This window comes from Phyllobates terribilis, unplaced genomic scaffold (assembly GCF_046119375.1).
Source record: "Phyllobates terribilis strain yellow unplaced genomic scaffold, ASM4611937v1 Scaffold_1__5_contigs__length_1240528914, whole genome shotgun sequence".
NCBI lineage: Eukaryota > Metazoa > Chordata > Amphibia > Anura > Dendrobatidae > Phyllobates > Phyllobates terribilis.
Genome location: NW_027362761.1, coordinates 599,513,689 through 599,538,690, shown reverse-complemented (window position 1 = coordinate 599,538,690; position 25,002 = coordinate 599,513,689). Strand labels below are relative to the sequence as shown.

At 46.9% G+C, this 25,002-nt stretch overlaps 1 protein-coding gene across 3 annotated transcripts in view; it reads left to right on the top strand.

Moving 5' to 3' along the window:
• Positions 1 to 606: 606 nt before the first annotated feature.
• The window catches only part of FAM219A (family with sequence similarity 219 member A), a 191,622-nt gene continuing 167,226 nt past the window's right edge, over positions 607 to 25,002 (top strand). For 2 of the 3 annotated variants that reach the window (XM_073682646.1, XM_073682637.1), the window contains exon 1: positions 607 to 809. In XM_073682646.1, coding sequence (XP_073538747.1) covers positions 750 to 809 — 60 coding nt within the window. In that variant the 5' untranslated portion in view covers positions 607 to 749. The remainder of the gene's footprint in view (positions 810 to 25,002) is intronic. The other variant, XM_073682657.1, reaches the window with a different exon arrangement.

Here is a 25,002-nt window from a genome sequence, read left to right as displayed (position 1 = left end):
CTCTGCCGTATCCTGGGGTCTCTGCCGTGTCCTGGGGTCTCTGCCGTGTCCTGGGGTCTCTCCCGTGTCCGGGGGTTTCTGCCATGTCCGGAGTATCTGCTGGGTCCTGGGGGTCTCTGCCGTATCCTGGGGTCTCTGCCGTATCCTGGGGTCTCTGCCGTGTCCTGGGGTCTCTACCGTGTCCTAGGGTCTCTGCCGTGTCTGGGGCTCTCCGCCGTGTCTGGGGGTCTCTGCTGTCTCCGGGGGTCTCTGCTGTCTCCGGGGGTCTCTGCCGTCTCCGGGGGTCTTTGCTGTCTCCGGGGGTCTCTGACGTGTCCGGGGGTCTCCGCACAGATAGCGGTCGCTGGCCTCACATCTCTTCATCACACACTGACGCCATGACAACAGCGGCCGATGACGTCATGCACACGCCCCGCACTGACTGTCAGGCCGGCCCCGCCCCTCCACACCCGCTCATTCATATGTAGGAGCTGTCATTTGTTGGCTCCGCCCATCTAGTTATTATTAATGACGCAGCCCCGCCCTCTGTGCCGCTACTTCTGGTGTTCCCGCACCTGGCTCCTGAATATTAATGAAGGCCCCGCCCGGCCCCGCCCAGCTGCTGAATATTGCAGCAGGGCTCCGGAGCCGGAAGCAGAGCCGAGCAGTCAGTGTGAGGAGGATGACATAGCCGCCGCCTCTGCCGCTCCTCCTCCGCCCCGTCCTCCTGCTCCTCAGCCTCAGCACCAGCCGCAGAGCCCGGCCCCACCATGATGGAGGAGATAGACCGCTTCCAGGTGCCCACCGTGCACTCCGAGATGCAGCCGCTGGTGAGACGACAACCACCATCATCACCATCATCATCCGCCCCCGTGTATGTGACAGGCAGCGGGAGGATGAGAGTGCTGGTGTCAGGGTGCGAGGAGGAAGGGGGTTGTGGTACCCGGGACCTGGAGATAATCATCCGGGGATGACGGGGGTCGTAGTATCGGGGACACGGAGGTGATGTAGGGATGATGGGGGTGGTGACAGGACCGGGTCACGGTGACAAGGCCGGGAATGATGGGGGATGTAGTACCGGACACCGGGAGTCGGAGCGGCGGAGAGTGCGGCGGCTCTGGTGTGATGTGCGGAGGGGCCACAGGGGGCGCTACAGGGGGAGGAAGAAGAGGAGGAAGAACAAGGAGAGAAAGCGCAGGAAGAGGAGGTAGAACAAGGGGAGGAAGAGCAGGGGAAGGAAGAGGAGGAAAAACAGGGTAGGAAGAACAGGAGGAAGGGGGGGAGGGGGAGGAAGAAGAACAAGGGAAGGAAGAACAGGTGGGGGAGGAAGAAGAAGAAGAGGAGGAAGAACAAGGAGAGAAAGCGCAGGAAGAGGAGGTAGAACAAGGGGAGGAAGAGCAGGGGAAGGAAGAGGAGGAAAAACAGGGTAGGAAGAACAGGAGGAAGGGGGGGGAGAAGAACAGGGGAAGGAAGAACAGGTGGGGGAGGAAGAAGAAGAAGAGGAGGAAGAACAAGGAGAGAAAGCGCAGGAAGAGGAGATAGAACAAGGGGAGGAAGAGCAGGGGAAGGAAGAGGAGGAAAAAAGGAAAAACAGGGGAGGAAGAACAGGAGGAAGAGCGGGGGGGAAGAGGAGGAGGAGGAAGAAGAACAGGGGGAGGAAGAGGAGGAGGAAGAACAGGAGGGGGAGGAAGAACAAGGAGAGGAAGAGCAGGAGAAGGAAGAAGAGGAGGGGGAGGAAGAGGAGGGGGAGGAAGAACAGGAGAAAGAAGAGCAGGGGGAGGAAGAAGAAAAGGAGGAAGAATAAGGGGAGGACAAACAGAAGGGGGAGGAGGAGAAAGAACAGAAGGAAGAACAGGGGGAGGAACAAAGGGAGAGGAAGAACAAGGGGCCACAGGGTGAGCTACAGGGAGGAAGGAGGAAGAACAAGGGGAGGAAGAAAAGGAGGAGAAGGAAGAACAGAAGGAGGAAGAACAAGGGGAGGAAGAGGAAGGGAGGAAGAAGAGGAGGAAGAAGAAGAGGAAGAACAAGGGGAGGAAGAACAGAAGGGGGAGGAACATGAGGAAGAGCAGGAGGAGGAAGAACAAGGGGAGGAAGAAGGACGAACAGAAGGGGGAGGAAGAACAAAGGGAGGAAGAACAGGGGGAGGAAGAACAAGGGGCGGAGGGGCCAGAAGGGTTGCAACAGGGAGGAAGGAGGAAGAACAAGGGAAGGAAGACTAAGGGGATAAAGAGCAGGGGGAGGAAGACAAGGAGGAGAAGGAAGAACACGGGGAGGAAGAACAGGAGGAAGATCAAGGGGAGGAAGAGCAGGAAGGGGAAGAACAAGGGGAGGAAGAGCAGGATGAGGAAGGAGGAAGAACAAGGAGGAAGAACAGGAGGAGGAAGAGCAGGAACAGGAAGAACATGGGGAGGAAGAGCAGGAGGAGGAAGGTTGAAGAACTAGGGGAGGAAGAACTAGGGGAGGAAGAACAGGAGGAGGAAGAACAAGGGGAGGAAGACCAGAAAGAGGAAGAAAAGGAGGAGGAAGAACAGAAGGAAGAAGAACAGGGGGAGGAAGAGGAGGAAGAACAGGAGGAGGAAGAACAAAGGATGGAGGGGCCACAGTAGGCGCTACAGGGAGGAAGGTGGAAGAACAGGAGGAGGAAGAAGGGGAGGAGGAAGAAGACGAGGAAGAACAGAAGGAGGAAGAAGACGAGGAAGAGGAAGAAAAAGGGAAAGAGGAGGAAGAACAAGGGGAGGAAGAGGAGGAAGAACAGGGGTAGGAAGAGCAGGAAGATGAAGAACAAGGTGAGGAAGGAGGAGGAGGAAGAGCAGGAAGAGGAAGAACTGGAGGAGGAAATGCATGAGGAAGAAGAGGAGAAGGAATAACGGGGAGGAAGAGCAGGGGGAGAATAAGGGGAGGAAGAACACGTGGAGGAAGAGGAGGAGGAAGAAGAACAGTGTAAGGAAGAGGTGGAAAAACGGGACGAAGAGCAGGAGGTAGAGGAGCATTAGAAAGAACAGGAGGAAGAAGAAGAACTGGAGTAAGAAGAGGAGGAAGAACAAGGGGATGAACAGGAGAAAGAAAAGGGAAAGGAAGAGGCTTAAATACGGGAGGAAGAACAAGAGGAAGAGCAGGGGGGAAGAGGAGGAAGAAGAGCAGGAGGAAGAAGAACGGGGAGGAAGAGGAGGAGGAAGAACAGGTGGAGGAGGAAGAACAAGGAGAGGAAGAGCAGGGGAGGAAGAACAGGAGGAGGAAAAAGAGGAGGAGGGGGAGGAAGACCAGGGGGAGGTGGAAGAACAGGATAAAGAAGAACGGGGAGGAGGAAGAAGAACAGGAGGAAGAAGAAAAGGAGGAAGAACAAGGGGAGGACGAACAGGGGGAAGAAGAACAGGAGTAGGAAGTAGAGGAGCAGGAAGACCAGGGGGAGGAGGAAGAACAGGAGGAGGAAGAACAAGGGGAGAAAGAGCAGGAGGAGGAATAATGGGGAGGAATAAAAGGAAGAGCAGGGGGAGGAAGAATGGGGAGGAACAGCGGGAGGATGAACAGAAGGAAGAACAGTGGAGGCAGGAAGAGCAGGGGGAGGAAGAGCAGTGGGACGGAGAACAGTAGGACGAAGAACTGAGAGGAAGAAGGAAGGACAGGGGAGGAAAACAGGGAGGAAGAACAGGAGAAGGAAAAGCAGGAGGGGAAAGGGCAGGGTGAGGATGTATAGAAGGAGATCTCGAGGTGTCACTGATGTGTGTAATATATGTGTGTTGCCCCATGTCTGGGTGTTATGTGCATCTAATGTTCCCAGTGTCTGTGTGTGTGTGTGTGTGTGTGTGTGTGTGTGTGTGTATGTGATCTGCCCGTTGTCGTTTGTGTGTGATGCGCACGATGTTGTACGTGAAAAGGGGGAAGAGGAAGAAGGGGAGGAAGAGCAGAAGGAGGCAGAATGGAGAGGAAGAACAGGAGGAGGAAGAGCAGAAGGAGGAAGAATTGGGAGGAGGAAGAGCAGAAGGAGGAAAAATGGGGAGGAAGAACAGGGGGAGGAGGAAGAACAGGGGAGGAGGAAGAGCAGGAGGGAGAAGAGAAAAGGGAGGGTGAATAGGAGGAGGCCCCGAGGTGTCACTGATGTGTGTAATATATGTATGTTGCCTCATGTCTGGGTGTTATGTGCATATAATGTGCCCAGTGTCTCTGTGTGTGTGTATGTGATCTGCCAGTGGGGACAAGGGGAGGAAGAGCAGAAGGAGACAGAATGGAGAGGAAGAATAGGAGGAAGAACACGGTGAGGAAGAGCAGAAGGAGGCAGAATGGAGAGGAAGAATAGGGTGAGGAAGAGCAGAAGAAGGAAAATTTGGGAGGAGGAAGAGCAGAAGGAGGAAGAAGAGGAAGAACAGTAGGAGGAAGAACAATAGGAGGAAAACGAGCAGGGAGAGGAGGAAGGACAGGGGGTAGGAAGAGCAGGAGGAGAAAGAGCAAAGGGAGGATGATTAGGAGGAGGCCCTGAGGTGTCACTGATGTGTGTAATATATGTGTGTTGCCCCATATCTGGGTGTTATGTGCGTATAATGTGTATCTGTATGTGTGTGACGCGCCCGCTGTCGTACGTGTGTGGCGCGTCCGCTGTCGTACGTTTGTGGCTCAACCGCTGTCGTACGTGTGTGGCGCGTCCGCTGTCGTACGTGTGTGGAGCGACCGCTGTCGTACGTGTGTAGTGCGTCCGCTGTCGTACGTGTGTGGTTTGTCCGCTATCGTACGTGTGTGACGCGCCCGCTGTCGTACGTGTGTGGCGCGCCCGCTGTCGTACGTGTGTGACGCGCCCGCTGTCGTACGTGTGTGGCGCGCCCGCTGTCGTACGTGTGTGGCTCGTCCGCTGTCGTACGTGTGTGGCTCGTCCGCCGTCGTACGTGTGTGGCTCGTCCGCCGTCGTACGTGTGTGGCGCGTCCGCCGTCGTACGTGTGTGGCGCGTCCGCCGTCGTACGTGTGTGGCGCGTCCGCCGTCGTACGTGTGTGGCGCGTCCGCCGTCGTACGTGTGTGGCGCGTCCTCCGTCGTACGTGTGTGGCGCGTCCGCCGTCGTACGTGTGTGGCGCGTCCGCCGTCGTACGTGTGTGACTCGCCAGCTGTCGTACGTGTGTGACTCGCCTTGTGTCGTACGTGTGTGATCTGCCTGCTGTCGTACGTGTGTGGTGCGCCCGATGTCGTACGTGTGTGACGCATCTGCTGTCGTACGTGTGTGGTGCGCCCGCTGTCGTACGTGTGTGACGCGTCTGCTGTCGTACGTGTGTGACGCGCCCGGTGTCGTACGTTTGTGACGCGCCCGCTGTCGTACGTGTGTGACGCGCCCGCTGTCGTACGTGTGTGACGCGCCCGCTGTCGTACGTGTGTGGCGCGCCCGCTGTCGTACGTGTGTGGCGCGCCCGCTGTCGTACGTGTGTGGCGCGTCCGCTGTCGTACGTGTGTGGCGCGTCCGCTGTCGTACGTGTGTGGCGCGTCCGCTGTCGTACGTGTGTGACTCGCCCGCTGTCGTACGTGTGTGGCGCGTCCTCTGTCGTACGTGTGTGACTCGCCCGCTGTCGTACGTGTGTGACTCGCCTTGTGTCGTACGTGTGTGATCTGCCTGCTGTCGTACGTGTGTGGTGCGCCCTCTGTCGTACGTGTGTGACGCGTCTGCTGTCGTACGTGTATGACGCGTCCGCTGTCGTACGTGTGTGACGCGCCCGATGTCGTACGTGTGTGACGCATCTGCTGTCGTACGTGTGTGGTGCGCCCGCTGTCGTACGTGTGTGACGCGTCTGCTGTCGTACGTGTGTGACGCGCCCGGTGTCGTACGTGTGTGACGCGCCCGCTGTCGTACGTGTGTGACGCGCCCGCTGTCGTACGTGTGTGACGCGCCCGCTGTCGTACGTGTGTGGCGCGTCCGCTGTCGTACGTGTGTGGCGCGTCCGCTGTCGTACGTGTGTGGCGCGTCCGCTGTCGTACGTGTGTGGCGCGTCCGCTGTCGTACGTGTGTGGCGCGTCCGCTGTCGTACGTGTGTGGCGCGTCCGCTGTCGTACGTGTGTGGAGCGTCCGCTGTCGTACGTGTGTGACTCGCCCGCTGTCGTACGTGTGTGGCGCGTCCTCTGTCGTACGTGTGTGACTCGCCCGCTGTCGTACGTGTGTGATCTGCCTGCTGTCGTACGTGTGTGGTGCGCCCTCTGTCGTACGTGTGTGACGCGTCTGCTGTCGTACGTGTATGACGCGTCCGCTGTCGTACGTGTGTGACGCGCCCGATGTCGTACGTGTGTGACGCATCTGCTGTCGTACGTGTGTGGTGCGCCCGCTGTCGTACGTGTGTGACGCGTCTGCTGTCGTACGTGTGTGACGCGCCTGGTGTCGTACGTGTGTGACGCGCCCGCTGTCGTACGTGTGTGGTGCGTCCGCTGTTGTACGTGTGTGATTTGCCTTGTGTCGTACGTGTGTGGTGCGTCCGCTGTCGTACGTGTGTGATGCCCACTGTCGTACGTGTGTGGCGCGCCAGGTGTCGTACGTGTGTGGCTCGTCTGCTGTCGTACGTGTGTGGCTCGTCTGCTGTCGTACGTGTGTGGCGCGTCCGCTGTCGTACGCGTGTGGCGCGTCTGCTGTCGTACGTGTGTGGCGCGTCTGCTGTCGTACGTGTGTGGCGCGTCTGCTGTCGTACGTGTGTGGCGCGTCTGCTGTCGTAATTGTGTGATGCGTCCGCTGTCATACGTGTGTGACTCGCCCGGTGTCGTACGTGTGTGATCTGCCTGCTGTTGTACGTGTGTGGTGCGCCCGCTGTCGTACGTGTGTGACTCGCCCGGTGTCGTACGTGTGTGATCTGCCTGCTGTCGTACGTGTGTGGTGCGCCCGCTGTCGTACTTGTGTGACGCGTCTGCTGTCGTACGTGTATGACGCGTCTTCTGTCGTACGTGTGTGACGCTCCCGATGTCGTACGTGTGTGACACGTCTGCTGTCGTACGTGTGTGGTGCGCACGCTGTCGTACATGTGTCGTGCGCCCGCTGTCGTACTTGTGTGACGCGTCTGCTGTCGTACGTGTGTGACGCGCCTGGTGTCGTACGTGTGTGACGCGCCTGGTGTCGTACGTGCGTGACTCGCCTGGTGTCGTACGTGTGTGATCTGCCTGGTGTCGTACGTGTGTGACGCGCCTGGTGTCGTACGTGTGTGACGCGCCTGGTGTCGTACGTGTGTGGTGCGTCCGCTGTCTTATGTGTGTGACGCGCCCAGTGTCGTACGTGTGTGGTGCGCCCGGTGTCGTATGTGTGTGGCGCGTCCGCTGTCGTACGTGTGTGACGTGCCCGGTGTCGTACGTGTGTGGCGCGCCCGGTGTCGTACGTGTGTGACGCGTCCGCTGTAGTACGTGTGTGGTGCGTCTGCTGTCGTACGTGTGTTGTGCCGGTGTTGTCCATGTTTCCGGGTGTTCTGGTGCTGGGAATAGCTGCTCCTCTCGGTGACTCTTCCCTCCTGGACGTTGGGGGTTAATCCTGTGGCTCTTTTCTCCTTCATTGCCTCCATTATTATGGCCGCTGTGAGATGGCTGGTCCTGTGCGCTGGTGGGGTGGGCACTCGCTGGGGGGGTGGGCGCTCACTGTAGTACAGCTGTGAGGTTCCCAGGGCCCCTAGAGGCCTCCCGGGGCCTGCGGTGGGGGAGGGGCGCGGGCGGTCATAACGCTGCAGGGGATATTATATCTGTGCTGATGATTGTGCAGATCAGATCTATCTACAATCTCACTATTCACCAACCCAACCGTCACATGACCCCAAAATATCTCAACGGGGGGAGGGGTGTACCGACCACGTGGGGTAATATTTATACTGTGGGGTCCGGCTGTAGATATACAGGGGGGGATAATATTTATACTGTCTTGTGGGGTCCGGCTGTAGATTATATATCACACTGGGGGGGGGGAGTAATATTTATACTGTATTGTGGGGTCCGGCTGTAGATATACACGGGGGGGGGGGAGTAATATTTATACTGTATTGTGGGGTCCGGCTGTAGATTATATATCACACGGGGGGATAATATTTATACTGTCTTGTGGGGTCCGGCTGTAGATTATATATCACACAGTGGGGGGAGTAATATTTATACTGTATTGTGGGGTCCGGCTGTAGATATACACGGGGGGGGAGTAATATTTATACTGTATTGTGGGGTCCGGCTGTAGATTATATATCACACGGGGGGGGGGAGTAATATTTATACTGTATTGTGGGGTCCGGCTGTAGATATACACGGGGGGGAGTAATATTTATACTGTATTGTGGGGTCCGGCTGTAGATTATATATCACACGGGGGGGGGGGGTAATATTTATACTGTATTGTGGGGTCCGGCTGTAGATTTTATATCACACGGGGGGGAGTAATATTTATACTGTATTGTGGGGTCCGGCTGTAGATTATATATCACACAGGGGGGATAATATTTATACTGTATTGTGTGGTCTGGCTGTAGATTATATATCACACATGGGGGAGTAATATTTATACTGTATTGTGGGGTCCGGCTGTAGATTATATATCACACAGGGGGGATAATATTTATACTGTATTGTGGGGTCCGGCTGTAGATTATATATCACACAGGGGGAGTAATATTTATACTGTATTGTGGGGTTCAGCTGTAGATTATATATCACACAGGGGGGATAATATTTATACTGTATTGTGGGGTCCGGTTGTAGATTATATATCACACAGGGGGAGTAATATTTATACTGTATTGTGGGGTCCGGCTGTAGATTATATATCACACAGGGGGGATAATATTTATACTGTATTGTGGGGTCCGGTTGTAGATTATATATCACACAGGGGGGATAATATTTATACTGTATTGTGGGGTCCGGCTGTAGATTATATATCACACAGGGGGGATAATATTTATACTGTATTGTGGGGTCCAGCTGTGGATTATATATCACACAGGGGGGGAGTAATATTTATACTGCATTGTGGGGTTCGGCTGTAGATTATATATCACACAGGGGGGATAATATTTATACTGTATTGTGTGGTCCGGCTGTAGATTATATATCACACAGGGGGGATAATATTTATACTGTATTGTGGGGTCCGGCTGTAGATTATATATCACACGGGGGGGTAATATTTATATTGTATTGTGGGGTCCGACTGTAGATTATATATCACACTGGGGAGTAATATTTATACTGTATTGTGGGGTCCGGCTGTAGATATACACAGGGGGGAGTAGTATTTATACTGTATTGTGGGGTCCGGCTGTAGATTATATATCACACAGGGGGAGAGTAATATTTATACTGTATTGTGGGGTCCGGCTGTAGATTATATATCACACAGGGGGGATAATATTTATACTGTATTGTGGGGTCCGGCTGTAGATTATATATCACACAGGGGGGATAATATTTATACTGTATTGTGGGGTCCGGCTGTAGATTATATATCACACATGGGGGAGTAATATTTATACTGTATTGTGGGGTCCGGCTGTAGATTATATATCACACAGGGGGGATAATATTTATACTGTATTGTGGGGTCCGGCTGTAGATTATATATCACACAGGGGGGATAATATTTATACTGTATTGTGGGGTCCGGCTGTAGATTATATATCACACATGGGGGAGTAATATTTATACTGTATTGTGTGGTCCGGCTGTAGATTATATATCACACAGGGGGGATAATATTTATACTGTATTGTGGGGTCCGGCTGTAGATTATATATCACACAGGGGGGAGTAATATTTATACTGTATTGTGAGGTCCGGCTGTAGATTATATATCACACATGGGGGAGTAATATTTATACTGTATTGTGGGGTCCGGCTGTAGATTATATATCACACAGGGGGGATAATATTTATACTGTATTGTGGGGTCCGGTTGTAGATTATATATCACACAGGGGGGATAATATTTATACTGTATTGTGGGGTCCGGCTGTAGATTATATATCACACAGGGGGAGTAATATTTATACTGTATTGTGGGGTCCGGCTGTAGATTATATATCACACAGGGGGGAGTATTATTTATACTGTATTGTGGGGTCCGGCTGTAGATTATATATCACACGGGGAGGAGTAATATTTATACTGTATTGTGGGGTCCAGCTGTAGATTATATATCACACAGGGGGGATAATATTTATACTGTATTGTGTGGTCCGGCTGTAGATTATATATCACACATGGGGGAGTAATATTTATACTGTATTGTGGGGTCCGGCTGTAGATTATATATCACACAGGGGGGAGTATTATTTATACTGTATTGTGGGGTCCGGCTGTAGATTATATATCACACGGGGAGGAGTAATATTTATACTGTATTGTGGGGTCCAGCTGTAGATTATATATCACACAGGGGGGATAATATTTATACTGTATTGTGTGGTCCGGCTGTAGATTATATATCACACATGGGGGAGTAATATTTATACTGTATTGTGGGGTCCGGCTGTAGATTATATACCACACGGGGGGAGTATTATTTATACTGTATTGTGGGGTCCGGCTGTAGATTATATATCACATGGGGGGAGTATTATTTATACTGTATTGTGGGGTCCGGCTGTAGATTATATATCACATGGGGGGAGTATTATTTATACTGTATTGTGGGGTCCGGCTGTAGATTATATATCACACGGGGGGAGTATTATTTATACTGTATTGTGGGGTCCGGCTGTAGATTATATATCACAATGAGGGAGTATTATTTATACTGTATTGTGGGGTCCGGCTGTAGATTATATATCACACAGGGGGATAATATTTATACTGTATTATGGGGTCTGGCTGTAGATTATATATCACACAGGGGGGGGGGAGTAATATTTATACTGTATTGTGGGGTCCAGCTGTAGATTATATATCACACGGGGGGAGTAATATTTATACGGTATTGTGGGGTCCGGCTGTAGATTATATATCACACGGGGGAGTAATATTTATACTGTATTGTGGGGTCCGGCTGTAGATTATATATCACACGGGGGGGGGTAATATTTATACTGTATTGTGGGGTCCGGCTGTAGATTATATATCACATGGGGGGAGTATTATTTATACTGTATTGTGTGGTCCGGCTGTAGATTATATATCACACTGAGGGGGAGTATTATTTATACTGTATTGTGGGGTCCGGCTGTAGATTATATATCACACGGGGGGAGTATTATTTATACTGTATTGTGGGGTCCAGCTGTAGATTATATATCACACGGGGGGAGTATTATTTATACTGTATTGTGGGGTCCGGCTGTAGATTATATATCACACGGGGGGAGTATTATTTATACTGTATTGTGGGGTCCGGCTGTAGATTATATATCACACGGGGGGAGTATTATTTATACTGTATTGTGGGGTCCGGCTGTAGATTATATATCACAATGAGGGAGTATTATTTATACTGTATTGTGGGGTCCGGCTGTAGATTATATATCACACAGGGGGATAATATTTATACTGTATTGTGGGGTCTGGCTGTAGATTATATATCACACAGGGGGGGGGAGTAATATTTATACTGTATTGTGGGGTCCAGCTGTAGATTATATATCACATGGGGGGAGTATTATTTATACTGTATTGTGGGGTCCGGCTGTAGATTATATATCACATGGGGGGAGTATTATTTATACTGTATTGTGGGGTCCGGCTGTAGATTATATATCACACGGGGGGAGTATTATTTATACTGTATTGTGGGGTCCGGCTGTAGATTATATATCACAATGAGGGAGTATTATTTATACTGTATTGTGGGGTCCGGCTGTAGATTATATATCACACAGGGGGATAATATTTATACTGTATTGTGGGGTCTGGCTGTAGATTATATATCACACAGGGGGGGGGGAGTAATATTTATACTGTATTGTGGGGTCCAGCTGTAGATTATATATCACACGGGGGGAGTAATATTTATACGGTATTGTGGGGTCCGGCTGTAGATTATATATCACACGGGGGAGTAATATTTATACTGTATTGTGGGGTCCGGCTGTAGATTATATATCACACGGGGGGGGTAATATTTATACTGTATTGTGGGGTCCGGCTGTAGATTATATATCACACGGGGGGAGTATTATTTATACTGTATTGTGTGGTCCGGCTGTAGATTATATATCACACGGGGGGAGTATTATTTATACTGTATTGTGGGGTCCGGCTGTAGATTATATATCACACGGGGGGAGTATTATTTATACTGTATTGTGGGGTCCGGCTGTAGATTATATATCACACGGGGGGAGTATTATTTATACTGTATTGTGGGGTCCGGCTGTAGATTATATATCACACGGGGGGAGTATTATTTATACTGTATTGTGGGGTCCGGCTGTAGATTATATATCACACGGGGGGAGTATTATTTATACTGTATTGTGGGGTCCGGCTGTAGATTATATATCACACGGGGGGGAGTATTATTTATACTGTATTGTGGGGTCCGGCTGTAGATTATATATCACACGGGGGGAGTATTATTTATACTGTATTGTGGGGTCCGGCTGTAGATTATATATCACACGGGGGGAGTATTATTTATACTGTATTGTGGGGTCCGGCTGTAGATTATTTATCACGTGGGGCATTTAGTAGAGCCTCCATTCTTTACACTGCATGCTGCATCCCTAGCTGGATGAGGTGTTGGAGCTTGGTATGATGTGGCCCCTAATGTCAGCATCATGTGGCCCTGTTCCTGGTGTCAGTCTTCCTTCTCTCCTTGTCTGTTGCTTTCTTCTGACTGACATCTGTCAGGCGTCCTTGGATTCCCAGTGAGAGTCTCCTCAGTACAAGGAGCGTGTCCTGTGTGCTGGCCAGAGGGTCCTTGTGTTTCATCTGTGGTGGTCAGTGACCGGAGGAACTTCTGAGGACTCCACTGTGCATAGTTAGGGCGTGATCACTTCTCAGGAAACTCCTGGACGCTGTAGAATATCAGACACTTAATAATTGCTATACATCATCCCAGGTGTTACTCCACCGATAGAGAGAGCGCCGACACCTGAAACTAATAGAAAGACATACGGTACATCCTCATATTCCGAGGGTGCAATGGTCAGCGGACAAAGAACACCGCCATATATTTATTCCAAATGTTTACATAGGAGCAGTATTACAGTAGTTATATTCTTGTACATAGGGGGCAGTATTATAGTAGTTATATTCTTGTACATAGGGGCAGTATTACAGTAGTTATATTCTTGTACATAGGGGGCAGTATTATAGTAGTTATATTCTTGTACATAGGGGGCAGTATTATAGTAGTTATATTCTTGTACATAGGGGGCAGTATTATAGTAGTTATATTCTTGTACATAGGGAGCAGTATTATAGTAGATATATTCTTGTACATAGGAGCAGTATTATAGTAGTTATATTCTTGTACATAGCAGTAGTATTATAGTAGTTATATTCTTGTACATAGGAGGCAGTATTATAGTAGTTATATTCTTGTACATAGGGGGCAGTATTATAGTAGTTATATTCTTGTACATAGGGGGCAGTATTATAGTAGTTATATTCTTGTACATAGGGGGCAGTATTATAGTAGTTATATTCTTGTACATAGGAGTAGTATTATAGTAGTTATATTCTTGTACATAGGGAGCAGTATTATAGTAGTTATATTCTTGTACATAGCGGCAGTATTATAGTAGTTATATTCTTGTACATAGGGGGCAGTATTATAGTAGTTATATTCTTGTACATAGGGGCAGTATTATAGTAGTTATATTCTTGTACATAGGGAGCAGTATTATAGTAGTTATATTCTTGTACATAGGAGCAGTATTATAGTAGTTATATTCTTGTACATAGGAGCAGTATTATAGTAGTTATATTCTTGTACATAGGGGCAGTATTATAGTAGTTATATTCTTGTACATAGGAGCAGTATTATAGTAGTTATATTCTTGTACATAGGGAGCAGTATTATAGTAGTTATATTCTTGTACATAGGGGCAGTATTATAGTAGTTATATTCTTGTACATAGGGGCAGTATTATAGTAGTTATATTCTTGTACATAGGGGCAGTATTATAGTAGTTATATTCTTGTACATAGGAGCAGTATTATAGTAGTTATATTCTTGTACATAGGAGCAGTATTATAGTAGTTATATTCTTGTACATAGGAGCAGTATTATAGTAGATATATTCTTGTACATAGGGAGCAGTATTATAGTAGTTATATTCTTGTACATAGGGGCAGTATTATAGTAGTTATATTCTTGTACATAGGGGGCAGTATTATAGTAGTTATATTCTTGTACATAGGGGGCAGTATTATAGTAGTTATATTCTTGTACATAGGGGCAGTATTATAGTAGTTATATTCTTGTACATAGGAGCAGTATTATAGTAGTTATATTCTTGTACATAGGGGCAGTATTATAGTAGTTATATTCTTGTACATAGGGGCAGTATTATAGTAGTTATATTCTTGTACATAGGGGGCAATTTTTATTATAAAAACAAACATAAATACAATTATAACAAACAAAAATCATCCAGTATTACAAAAAGACAAATCACATGGGTTATATATACAAAAAAAAAACAAAACATTAAAATAAGCAGATCATATACATAAATAAATTAAAAAGTCCACGCCTGCAGGAAAGAGAAAAAAAAATAAAATAAATAATAATAATAATAATCATTATATTCCCTAACTGAATTTTACGTTGCTCCATAACTTTATGTTTTTCTGACTCCTTCCAACTTCTAGTGATTTTATCCACCGGAGTTCTGATATCACCTGATTGGCTGCAGCGGTGTGATCGAACGGCTCATTGTGCAGTGACACCCGGGTTCTCATGTGCCAGTGATAGTATTTTATGACACTGATTATAATGTACATGGTCTCTCTGTCGATGTTACTGACAGTGGATGGGACACCATAGATTATGTCAGGATACTTTAGGGTCAGAAGTCTGGGGATTTTTAGATTAGCTGACACCTCCTCCCAGATCTTCCTCCCTCCCCAGCAATCACAGATAAAGTGCTCCATAGTCTCCTCCTGCTGACAACCAAGGGGACAATTCCGATCAGAGACACTCAGATGTTTCAGGTTCCCCCTGACAAAGAGCCGACTATGTAGTGAAAGCCAAGAGATGTCAAACAGTTTGGGAGGAAGTCGTTTCCCGTTTAGGAACCTGAGACTTTCCTGCAGGGTGGTGGTGACACAATCTCTCAGGGCCAGTGGAGAAAAGAAGAACGTCCCACATACATGAGCATATAGGTCTCTTCTCGTATTGCTCTCAATGTAAGACCTCTCCAGTCCCCACTTCCTGACACACTTCAGACCGTAGTCCAGATACTGGGGGAGGTGGCCACCTGTCCATCTCCTCCTCTTGACACTGCCACCTCGCACCCAAGACTCTGCAAAAGGCAATATCCAGTCCTTGATACTATTCACCCACAGGGAGCTACTGTTTGAGTCCATGTTCCCAAAATTCACTTTTAGAAACAGGGAGTCAAAGAAAACCCTTGGATTTAACATATCCAGCCCACCATCTCTCCGCCGTAGGTACGTTACTCCCCTCTTTATTAGGTTCAACCTATTCCCCCACAAGAGCTGGAAGAACAAGCTGAAAAGCCTCGCTGAGAAAGACTCTGGCAAAGGGAAAATAACAGAGACATACAAGAAGATGGGGACCAGGTAGGTCTTCAACATAGCGACCCTTTCTCTGTAGGTCAGCCTCCAGTTCTTCCATCGCTGAACCTTTGCATTTCCGGTTTCCAATTTCTCTTCCCAATTTAGCTTGGCATTATCATCCCTCCCAAATTTAACCCCTAAGATCTTAATATGGGTGGAGGCCTTAGCAAACTGTGGCAGATCAAAGCCGGGATCAGTGTCTAACGTCCACAGAGCTTGACTCTTCTCAAGGTTGACCAGAGACCCGGAGGCCTCAGAGTAGCTTCTGATGGCCGCCGATAACATCCGCACCTCTTGAGGATTGGAGATCACCAACGTCACATCATCAGCATAGGCAACAACAGTCAGAGGCAGGCAGTGGGGGACCGGCACCCCCTGAAAATCACACTCCTGCAGTGACCTCAGAAACGGGTCTATGGCGAAAACATACAGGAGCGGACTCAGTGGGCAGCCCTGTCTCACCCCTGCCTCAACTCCAAAAGTATCACCCTGCCAACCATTAATCAGAGGAAAGCTCAGCGCCTCTCTATACAAAGTCTTCAGCCAATCCACGAATTGTCCCGGAACACCGTACTTTGACAAAGTGGCCCACAGATAATCGTGATCAACCCTGTCAAAGGCTTTAGCCTGGTCCAGACTGACAACATATCTCCCACACCGCAGAGCTTTACATCTCTCAAACATCTCCCGTATCGAGATGACTGCTCCAGAGATGTTCCGCCCTTTTACTGTGCCAAACTGAGAGCCTGCCAACAGTGCCGGGGACAAACAGACTAACCTAGAAAACAGGATCTTTGCCAGAATCTTCCTGTCTACATTCAAGAGGGCAATCGGCCTCCAGTTCTTGATGTCACTCGGCTCTTTACCTTTAGACAGCAGAATTAACGAGGACACTCTCATGGATGGAGGCATCAGGTGATTTTCTAGACAATTCCTATACACATCCACAAGGATTGGAGCCAGGAGGTCTCTGAATTCCTTATAAAATTCTGCTGTTATACCATCTGGACCTGGTGCCTTCTTCAGATATAATTTATCAATAGCCGCCTTAACTTCCTCCACCGTTAATTCTGCTGTCAAAGAAGAAAAGTCCAGATCGTTAGTATCAGGCACTGGAGTTGCCTCCAAGAATTGAGCCATCTTATTTTTATCCAAAACTTTCCTCTGAAACAAGTCAGCATAGTAAGATCTCACGACCCCCAGAATACCCTCCCGTGAATCCTGCAATACACCCTGGGAGTCAGTGAGACCTGGGACCATTTTTTTGGCCACCCTCTCCCTGCAATTCTCAAAGGGATCAGGTGCCCCTAAGGACCCATAATCCCGTTCAAGAACCAGGGAGGTGTACCTGCTGTACTGATACTGCCTTATCTCAGATTTCAGCCGGTCGATCTTCACTTTGTCATCCCCGCCTGCCGAATACAATGACTCCAATTCTTTACGCAGCTTTAGGTACTGGCTGTACTTGTTCCTCCCTTTATTAACTGACAGTCTCTTTAAGAGGGATCTGATATCCTCCTTGATGTCCTCCCACCAGTCGGTCATGTTGTCATAAAAATCAACCCTGTCTAGATGGACCTGAATAAGGGAGTGGACACGACACTGGACATAGGCATCACCTAGGAGACTGGAATTAAGCTTCCACAACCCTCTACCAATGTCCGGGCGGTTAGAGGTCCCCAGACAGAAGCACAAGGCGAGGTGGTCAGAGTAAGGGACGACCTTCTCACTCAGGGCGCTGACAGCCTCAGTAGGACTCGCAAAAACAAAATCTATCCTACTGCTCCTGTTGGAACAAGAATACGTAAATTTTGGCTGACGACCTCCCTGTGTGAAAATGTCAGTCAGTCCTGCCTGCATTATGATGTTATGTAGGACCTTGCCGTCCCTGGTCACTGTCCTACCTGAGGAGCTGTCACCTGATGTCAGTATGGCATTAAAGTCTCCCGCCATCACCACCGGGAGAGAGGTGAAGAGGAAAGGCCTGACGTCATTAAACAGCTGGATCCTGTCAGTCACCGTCTGTGGCCCATAGATGTTAATAAGCCGGAGTCGCCTACCATGGATAGTGACTTCCAGGACCAGACACCTTCCCATGACCACTTCTGTCATCCTATGTACAGTCACATCATGATTGTTAAACAGGATAGCAACCCCGGCGTAAGGCTCCACAGCCAGTGACCAGAAAGATGGACCGGACCGCCATTCCCTCTCTGCCTCTCTCAAAAGCCCCAGAGATGTCAGTCGTGTCTCCTGCAGGAAGATGACATCTGTGTCCAGGTATCTGAGATGTTCATACACTGCATGTCTCGTCCTCCTCACCTTAATACTATTCACGTTACTTGATGTCAGTGTTAATGAGAACCCCGCCATCACAACACAATATAGAAGGAGCAGAGTAACAGCCATCATCGTGAATCAGAGATATTCTGTCCACCACCGGTGTCCATGTCAGCCTCCACCTGAGGGTCCACAAATAAGGGCTTCCGCTTTGGCGGGGGATGGTCCTCTGTGCCCCTGTCACATTCAGCATCAATTTTCCTCAACTCTTCCTCATAGTCATCATCATTATCCTCAGATAAGACTCCATATTTGCTGGACACAACCATCACATCTGCAGAACTCTGGACCTTCTTACTACCACTCTGACCAGAGTCATATTCTGCCTCAGGTTTACGGGAGGACGTGCTCTTTTTCTTTCTTTTATTATGATTTACGCTCCAGTCATCAGATACAGACATTGATGCTGAAGGGGGGGCTACCTGAGGCACGACCTCCATGTTCCCCTCTGCACCCTCTGTACCCCGCTGCTCTGGTGTTACATGGGTGGACTCCTGGCGGGCACCTGAGCTATTCAGTATCCCTGCTGAAGTTAAATCCTCTTCCTCCTGCACCCTTGCCACCACCTCCTGAGCCTCTGCCCCTGCCACCACCTCCTGAGCCTCTGCCCCTGCCACCACCTCCTGAGCCTCTGCCCCTGCCACCACCTCCTCATCAGGGAAGGCTTTGCAGATATTGTGCCAGGCGTCTGGACAGTCCCTGTGAGGGTGGCCCATCTTACCACAGAGGTTGCACCTAACGTCCCGGCAGTCTGCAGCGACATGGCCGATTACCCCACACAGGCTGCACTTTAGTACAGTACAGGCATTAGCCAGATGACCTGTTTTACCACATTTAAAGCATTTTCTTGGCTGCCCGGGATAGTAACATGCCCCCTTCTCCCTCCCAATGAAGAAGGAGTTGGGTAGGTGGGCAGTGATGTTGTTATACTGCCGCAGCTTCACCTGGACCTTCCACCCCGTTGTCCAGATACCATCCTCATCTCTGATCTTGGTGAGTCCAGAGACGAGGTCACAATGTCTCTGGAGCCACACCTGGATGTCCTGTGGGGGAACGGCCTCATTCCAGAAGGTGATATTCACAGTGACGGTATCTGGCCTGGAAATGGGAACCAGTATAAACTTATTCCAGCCTTCAGTTTCTCTGAACTTGGGGTAATTGGCCCAGAATCTATCCAGGTCAGGCATGAGCTTAAAGCTGACATCATAGCCCTGCCTGTCCTGCAGATTAGTTACCGCCAGGATTTCAGTCGGCACAAACCCCATCTGGCGGCATAGTAGCTCTCTCACCACATACCTGCGTTGTGGTAGATCCTCCTTGGCACCTAAGAATTTAAAACGCACTACATTTATGCGCCTAAATGTCTGGCCCGTATACCCTGCTCCGGAGGTGAAAGACGGAGCGCCGCGGCTCCAGGCATTCCTGGGGGGCACCTGCCGGGTCACACTAGGCTGGCTGACAGGGATAGGGTCTGCAGCAGGAGGGGCTGTCACACCTTGTGTACTAGATGGTAAAGGGGGACAATCACCCATATCATGCACATTATCATGAACAGCATTATTATCATCAGACAGTACAACGTCCATCACAGCCTGTAAATCCCCCCCAGCCCCCGACCCCATAGGCACAGTATCATTAGCGCCAGTCTGTGCTTCAGCCTCGGCCTCATCAGCACAAACAGTCTCACATGCAATGTCCTGCTCCTGTGTGGGGCACTCTGGGACTTGTGGTGCCTCTGCTGGAATCTGAGGTATACACTCCCGTTCACACGCCGCTGCCTGCTGTTGCAGTGTTTTTCCAACCTGGAAACAGAAGCCGGCAGCCTGTAACACCGGTCGTGCCTGCAGCTGGGGGGTCTCTGACTTCACATCAGGGGTTCTGGACTCCGCAGCACAGTCCTGCTTATAGGAGGCGAACCGTGCCCGGTTTGCGTAGGTCTCCTTCAGGGGCCCCATGCTTTCCAGCAAACTGTCCATGTCCTGCACCACACCCGCCAGCTCTACACCAAGTGAGTTCAGTTTCATGTCACATACAGCGTTACTCTCAGGGTTAGTTGCTTTTAGATTATAGATAAAGACTATCTGCATCTGCAGCAGTTGTTTGTGCTGCTGCAACTCACCCATCTTCCTGACCAGTCCGGGTATCTCCTCCGCCAGCTGCAGCTCGGGGGCACGCTGCGTCTCCACAGATTTAGGCTTGGCCACAGGGTCAGGGACTCTGAATACTGACTTGTCCCTTGCGTCCACCACAGGTGTTTTTGTGGCTACCTTGTTGGATTCAGGCACTGCGGCAAGTTTACCGCTGACACCAGACTGCGACCTCGTGCGACCTGAATTCACCATGCCGGACACCACATGCTGCTGCTGGAGATTTTCCTGGAGGGTTTGTTTCTCCAGAGATGTCCGTCTGTCTGCAGACTGGAGAACTGAGCTGCACACCTGATGGTGATGGAGGCTGAGCTGCCGGCTGGGGCTGTGCACGGACTGGAGAGCTGAGCTGCACACCTGATGGTGATGGAGGCTGAGCTGCCGGCTGGGGCTGTGCACGGACTGGAGAGCTGAGCTGCACACCTGATGGTGATGGAGGCTGAGCTGCCGGCTGGGGCTGTGCACGGACTGGAGAGCTGAGCTGCACACCTGATGGTGATGGAGGCTGAGCTGCCGGCTGGGGCTGTGCACGGACTGGACTTCCACTGGGTGGATTACAAAGCTTCACACTTTGCTGCATTTCTTTACTCACATCTGGCTTCTTTGTTGCACTTGGAGCTGGTTTTCCTCCCAAAACTTTACACACAGATTCTTTATCTCCTTCTTTCTTGCTGGAGCTTTGTGCTGCAGTCACAGGTCTCACAGTGACTCTGGGTGTATTATTCCCATTGGAAGTAGCCTGGGAGCCTTGTCCCAGTGTAGGCCGAGAAGCCTGGGCCTTGCCTGGGGAGCTGCCCCGCCCAGGGGGGCCCCGCCCTGGGCTTGCTCCAGACATGAGAAGAGCTACAAAACACAACCTCACAGCTTGGGGGCAGTATTATAGTAGTTATATTCTTGTACATAGGAGCAGTATTATAGTAGTTATATTCTTGTACATAGGAGCAGTATTATAGTAGTTATATTCTTGTACATAGGAGCAGTATTATAGTAGTTATATTCTTGTACATAGGGGCAGTATTATAGTAGTTATATTCTTGTACATAGGAGCAGTATTATAGTAGTTATATTCTTGTACATAGGGGCAGTATTATAGTAGTTATATTCTTGTACATAGGAGCAGTATTATAGTAGTTATATTCTTGTACATAGGGGCAGTATTATAGTAGTTATATTCTTGTACATAGGAGCAGTATTATAGTAGTTATATTCTTGTACATAGGAGCAGTATTATAGTAGTTATATTCTTGTACATAGGGGCAGTATTATAGTAGTTATATTCTTGTACATAGGAGCAGTATTATAGTAGTTATATTCTTGTACATAGGGGCAGTAGTATAGTAATTATATTCTTGTACATAGGGGCAGTATTATAGTAGTTATAGTCTTGTACATAGGGGCAGTATTATAGTAGTTATAGTCTTGTACATAGGAGCAGTATTATAGTAGTTATATTCTTGTACATAGGAGCAGTATTATAGTAGTTATATTCTTGTATATAGGAGCAGTATTATAGTAATTATATTCTTGTACATAGGGGCAGTATTATAGTAGTTATATTATTGTACATAGGGGCAGTATTATAGTAGTTATATTCTTGTACATAGGAGCAGTATTATAGTAGTTATATTCCTGTACATAGGGGGCAGTACTATAGTAGTTATATTCTTGTATATAGGGGCAGTATTATAGTAGTTATTTTCTTGTACATAGGGGCCGTATTATAGTAGTTATATTCCTGTACATAGGGGCAGTATTATAGTAGTTATATTCTTCTACATAGGAGCAGTATTATAGTAGTTATATTCTTCTACATAGGAGCAGTATTATAATAGTTATATTCTTGTACATAGGGGCAGTATTATAGTAGTTATATTCTTGTACATAGGAGCAGTATTATAGTAGTTATATTCTTGTACATAGGGGGCAGTATTATAGTAGTTATATTCTTGTACATAGGGGCAGTATTATAGTAGTTATATTCTTGTACATAGGAGCAGTATTATAGTAGTTATATTCTTGTACATAGGGAGCAGTATTATAGTAGTTATATTCCTGTACATAGGAGCAGTATTATAGTAGTTATATTCCTGTACATAGGGGCAGTATTATAGTAGTTCTTGTACATAGGAGCAGTATTATAGTAGTTATATTCTTGTACATAGGGAGCAGTATTATAGTAGTTATATTCTTGTACATAGGAGCAGTATTATAGTAGTTATATTCTTGTACATAGAGGCAGTATTATAGTAGTTATATTCTTGTACATAGGGGGCAGTATTATAGTAGTTATATTCATATACATAGGAGCAGTATTATAGTAGTTATATTCCTGTACATAGGAGCAGTATTATAGTAGTTATATTCTTGTACATAGGGGCAGTATTATAGTAGTTATATTCTTGTACATAGGAGCAGTATTATAGTAGTTATATTCTTGTACATAGGGGCAGTAGTATAGTAATTATATTCTTGTACATAGGGGCAGTATTATAGTAGTTATAGTCTTGTACATAGGGGCAGTATTATAGTAGTTATAGTCTTGTACATAGGAGCAGTATTATAGTAGTTATATTCCTGTACATAGGGGGCAGTACTATAGTAGTTATATTCTTGTATATAGGGGCAGTATTATAGTAGTTATTTTCTTGTACATAGGGGCCGTATTATAGTAGTTATATTCCTGTACATAGGGGCAGTATTATAGTAGTTATATTCTTCTACATAGGAGCAGTATTATAGTAGTTATATTCCTGTACATAGGGGCAGTATTATAGTAGTTATATTCTTCTACATAGGAGCAGTATTATAATAGTTATATTCTTGTACATAGGAGCAGTATTATAGTAGTTATATTCCTGTACATAGGGGCAGTATTATAGTAGTTATATTCTTCTACATAGGAGCAGTATTATAGTAGTTATATTCTTCTACATAGGAGCAGTATTATAGTAGTTATATTCTTCTACATAGGAGCAGTATTATAATAGTTATATTCCTGTACATAGGGGGCAGTACTATAGTAGTTATATTCTTGTATATAGGGGCAGTATTATAGTAGTTATTTTCTTGTACATAGGGGCCGTATTATAGTAGTTATATTCCTGTACATAGGGGCAGTATTATAGTAGTTATATTCCTGTACATAGGGGGCAGTACTATAGTAGTTATATTCTTGTATATAGGGGCAGTATTATAGTAGTTATTTTCTTGTACATAGGGGCCGTATTATAGTAGTTATATTCCTGTACATAGGGGCAGTATTATAGTAGTTATATTCTTCTACATAGGAGCAGTATTATAGTAGTTATATTCTTCTACATAGGAGCAGTATTATAATAGTTATATTCTTGTACATAGGGGCAGTATTATAGTAGTTATATTCTTGTACATAGGAGCAGTATTATAGTAGTTATATTCTTGTACATAGGGGGCAGTATTATAGTAGTTATATTCTTGTACATAGGGGCAGTATTATAGTAGTTATATTCTTGTACATAGGAGCAGTATTATAGTAGTTATATTCTTGTACATAGGGAGCAGTATTATAGTAGTTATATTCCTGTACATAGGAGCAGTATTATAGTAGTTATATTCCTGTACATAGGGGCAGTATTATAGTAGTTATATTCTTGTACATAGGGGCAGTATTATACTAGTTATATTCTTGTACATAGGGAGCAGTGTTATAGTAGTTATATTCTTGTACATAGGAGCAGTATTATAGTAGTTATATTCTTGTACATAGAGGCAGTATTATAGTAGTTATATTCTTGTACATAGGGGGCAGTATTATAGTAGTTATATTCTTATACATAGGAGCAGTATTATAGTAGTTATATTCCTGTACATAGGAGCAGTATTATAGTAGTTATATTCCTGTACATAGGGGCAGTATTATAGTAGTTATATTCTTGTACATAGGAGCAGTATTATAGTAGTTATATTCTTGTACATAGGGAGAAGTATTATAGTAGTTATATTCTTGTACATAGGAGCAGTATTATAGTAGTTATATTCTTGTACATAGGAGCAGTATTATAGTAGTTATATTCCTGTACATAGGGGCAGTATTATAGTAGTTATATTCCTGTACATAGGGGCAGTATTATAGTAGTTATATTCTTGTACATAGGAGCAGTATTATAGTAGTTATATTCTTGTACATAGGGAGAAGTATTATAGTAGTTATATTCTTGTACATAGGAGCAGTATTATAGTAGTTATATTCTTGTACATAGGAGCAGTATTATAGTAGTTATATTCTTGTACATAGGAGCAGTATTATAGTAGTTATATTCTTGTACATAGAGGCAGTATTATAGTAGTTATATTCTTGTACATAGGGAGCAGTATTATAGTAGTTATATTCTTGTGCATAGGAGCAGTATTATAGTAGTTATATTTTTGTACATAGAGGCAGTATTATAGTAGTTATATTCTTGTACATAGGGGGCAGTATTATAGTAGTTATATTCTTATACATAGGAGCAGTATTATAGTAGTTATATTCCTGTACATAGGAGCAGTATTATAGTAGTTATATTCCTGTACATAGGGGCAGTATTATAGTAGTTATATTCTTGTACATAGAGGCAGTATTATAGTAGTTATATTCTTGTACATAGGGGGCAGTATTAAGTAGTTATATTCTTATACATAGGAGCAGTATTATAGTAGTTATATTCCTGTACATAGGAGCAGTATTATAGTAGTTATATTCCTGTACATAGGGGCAGTATTATAGTAGTTATATTCTTGTACATAGGAGCAGTATTATAGTAGTTATATTCTTGTACATAGGGAGAAGTATTATAGTAGTTATATTCTTGTACATAGGAGCAGTATTATAGTAGTTATATTCTTGTACATAGGGGGC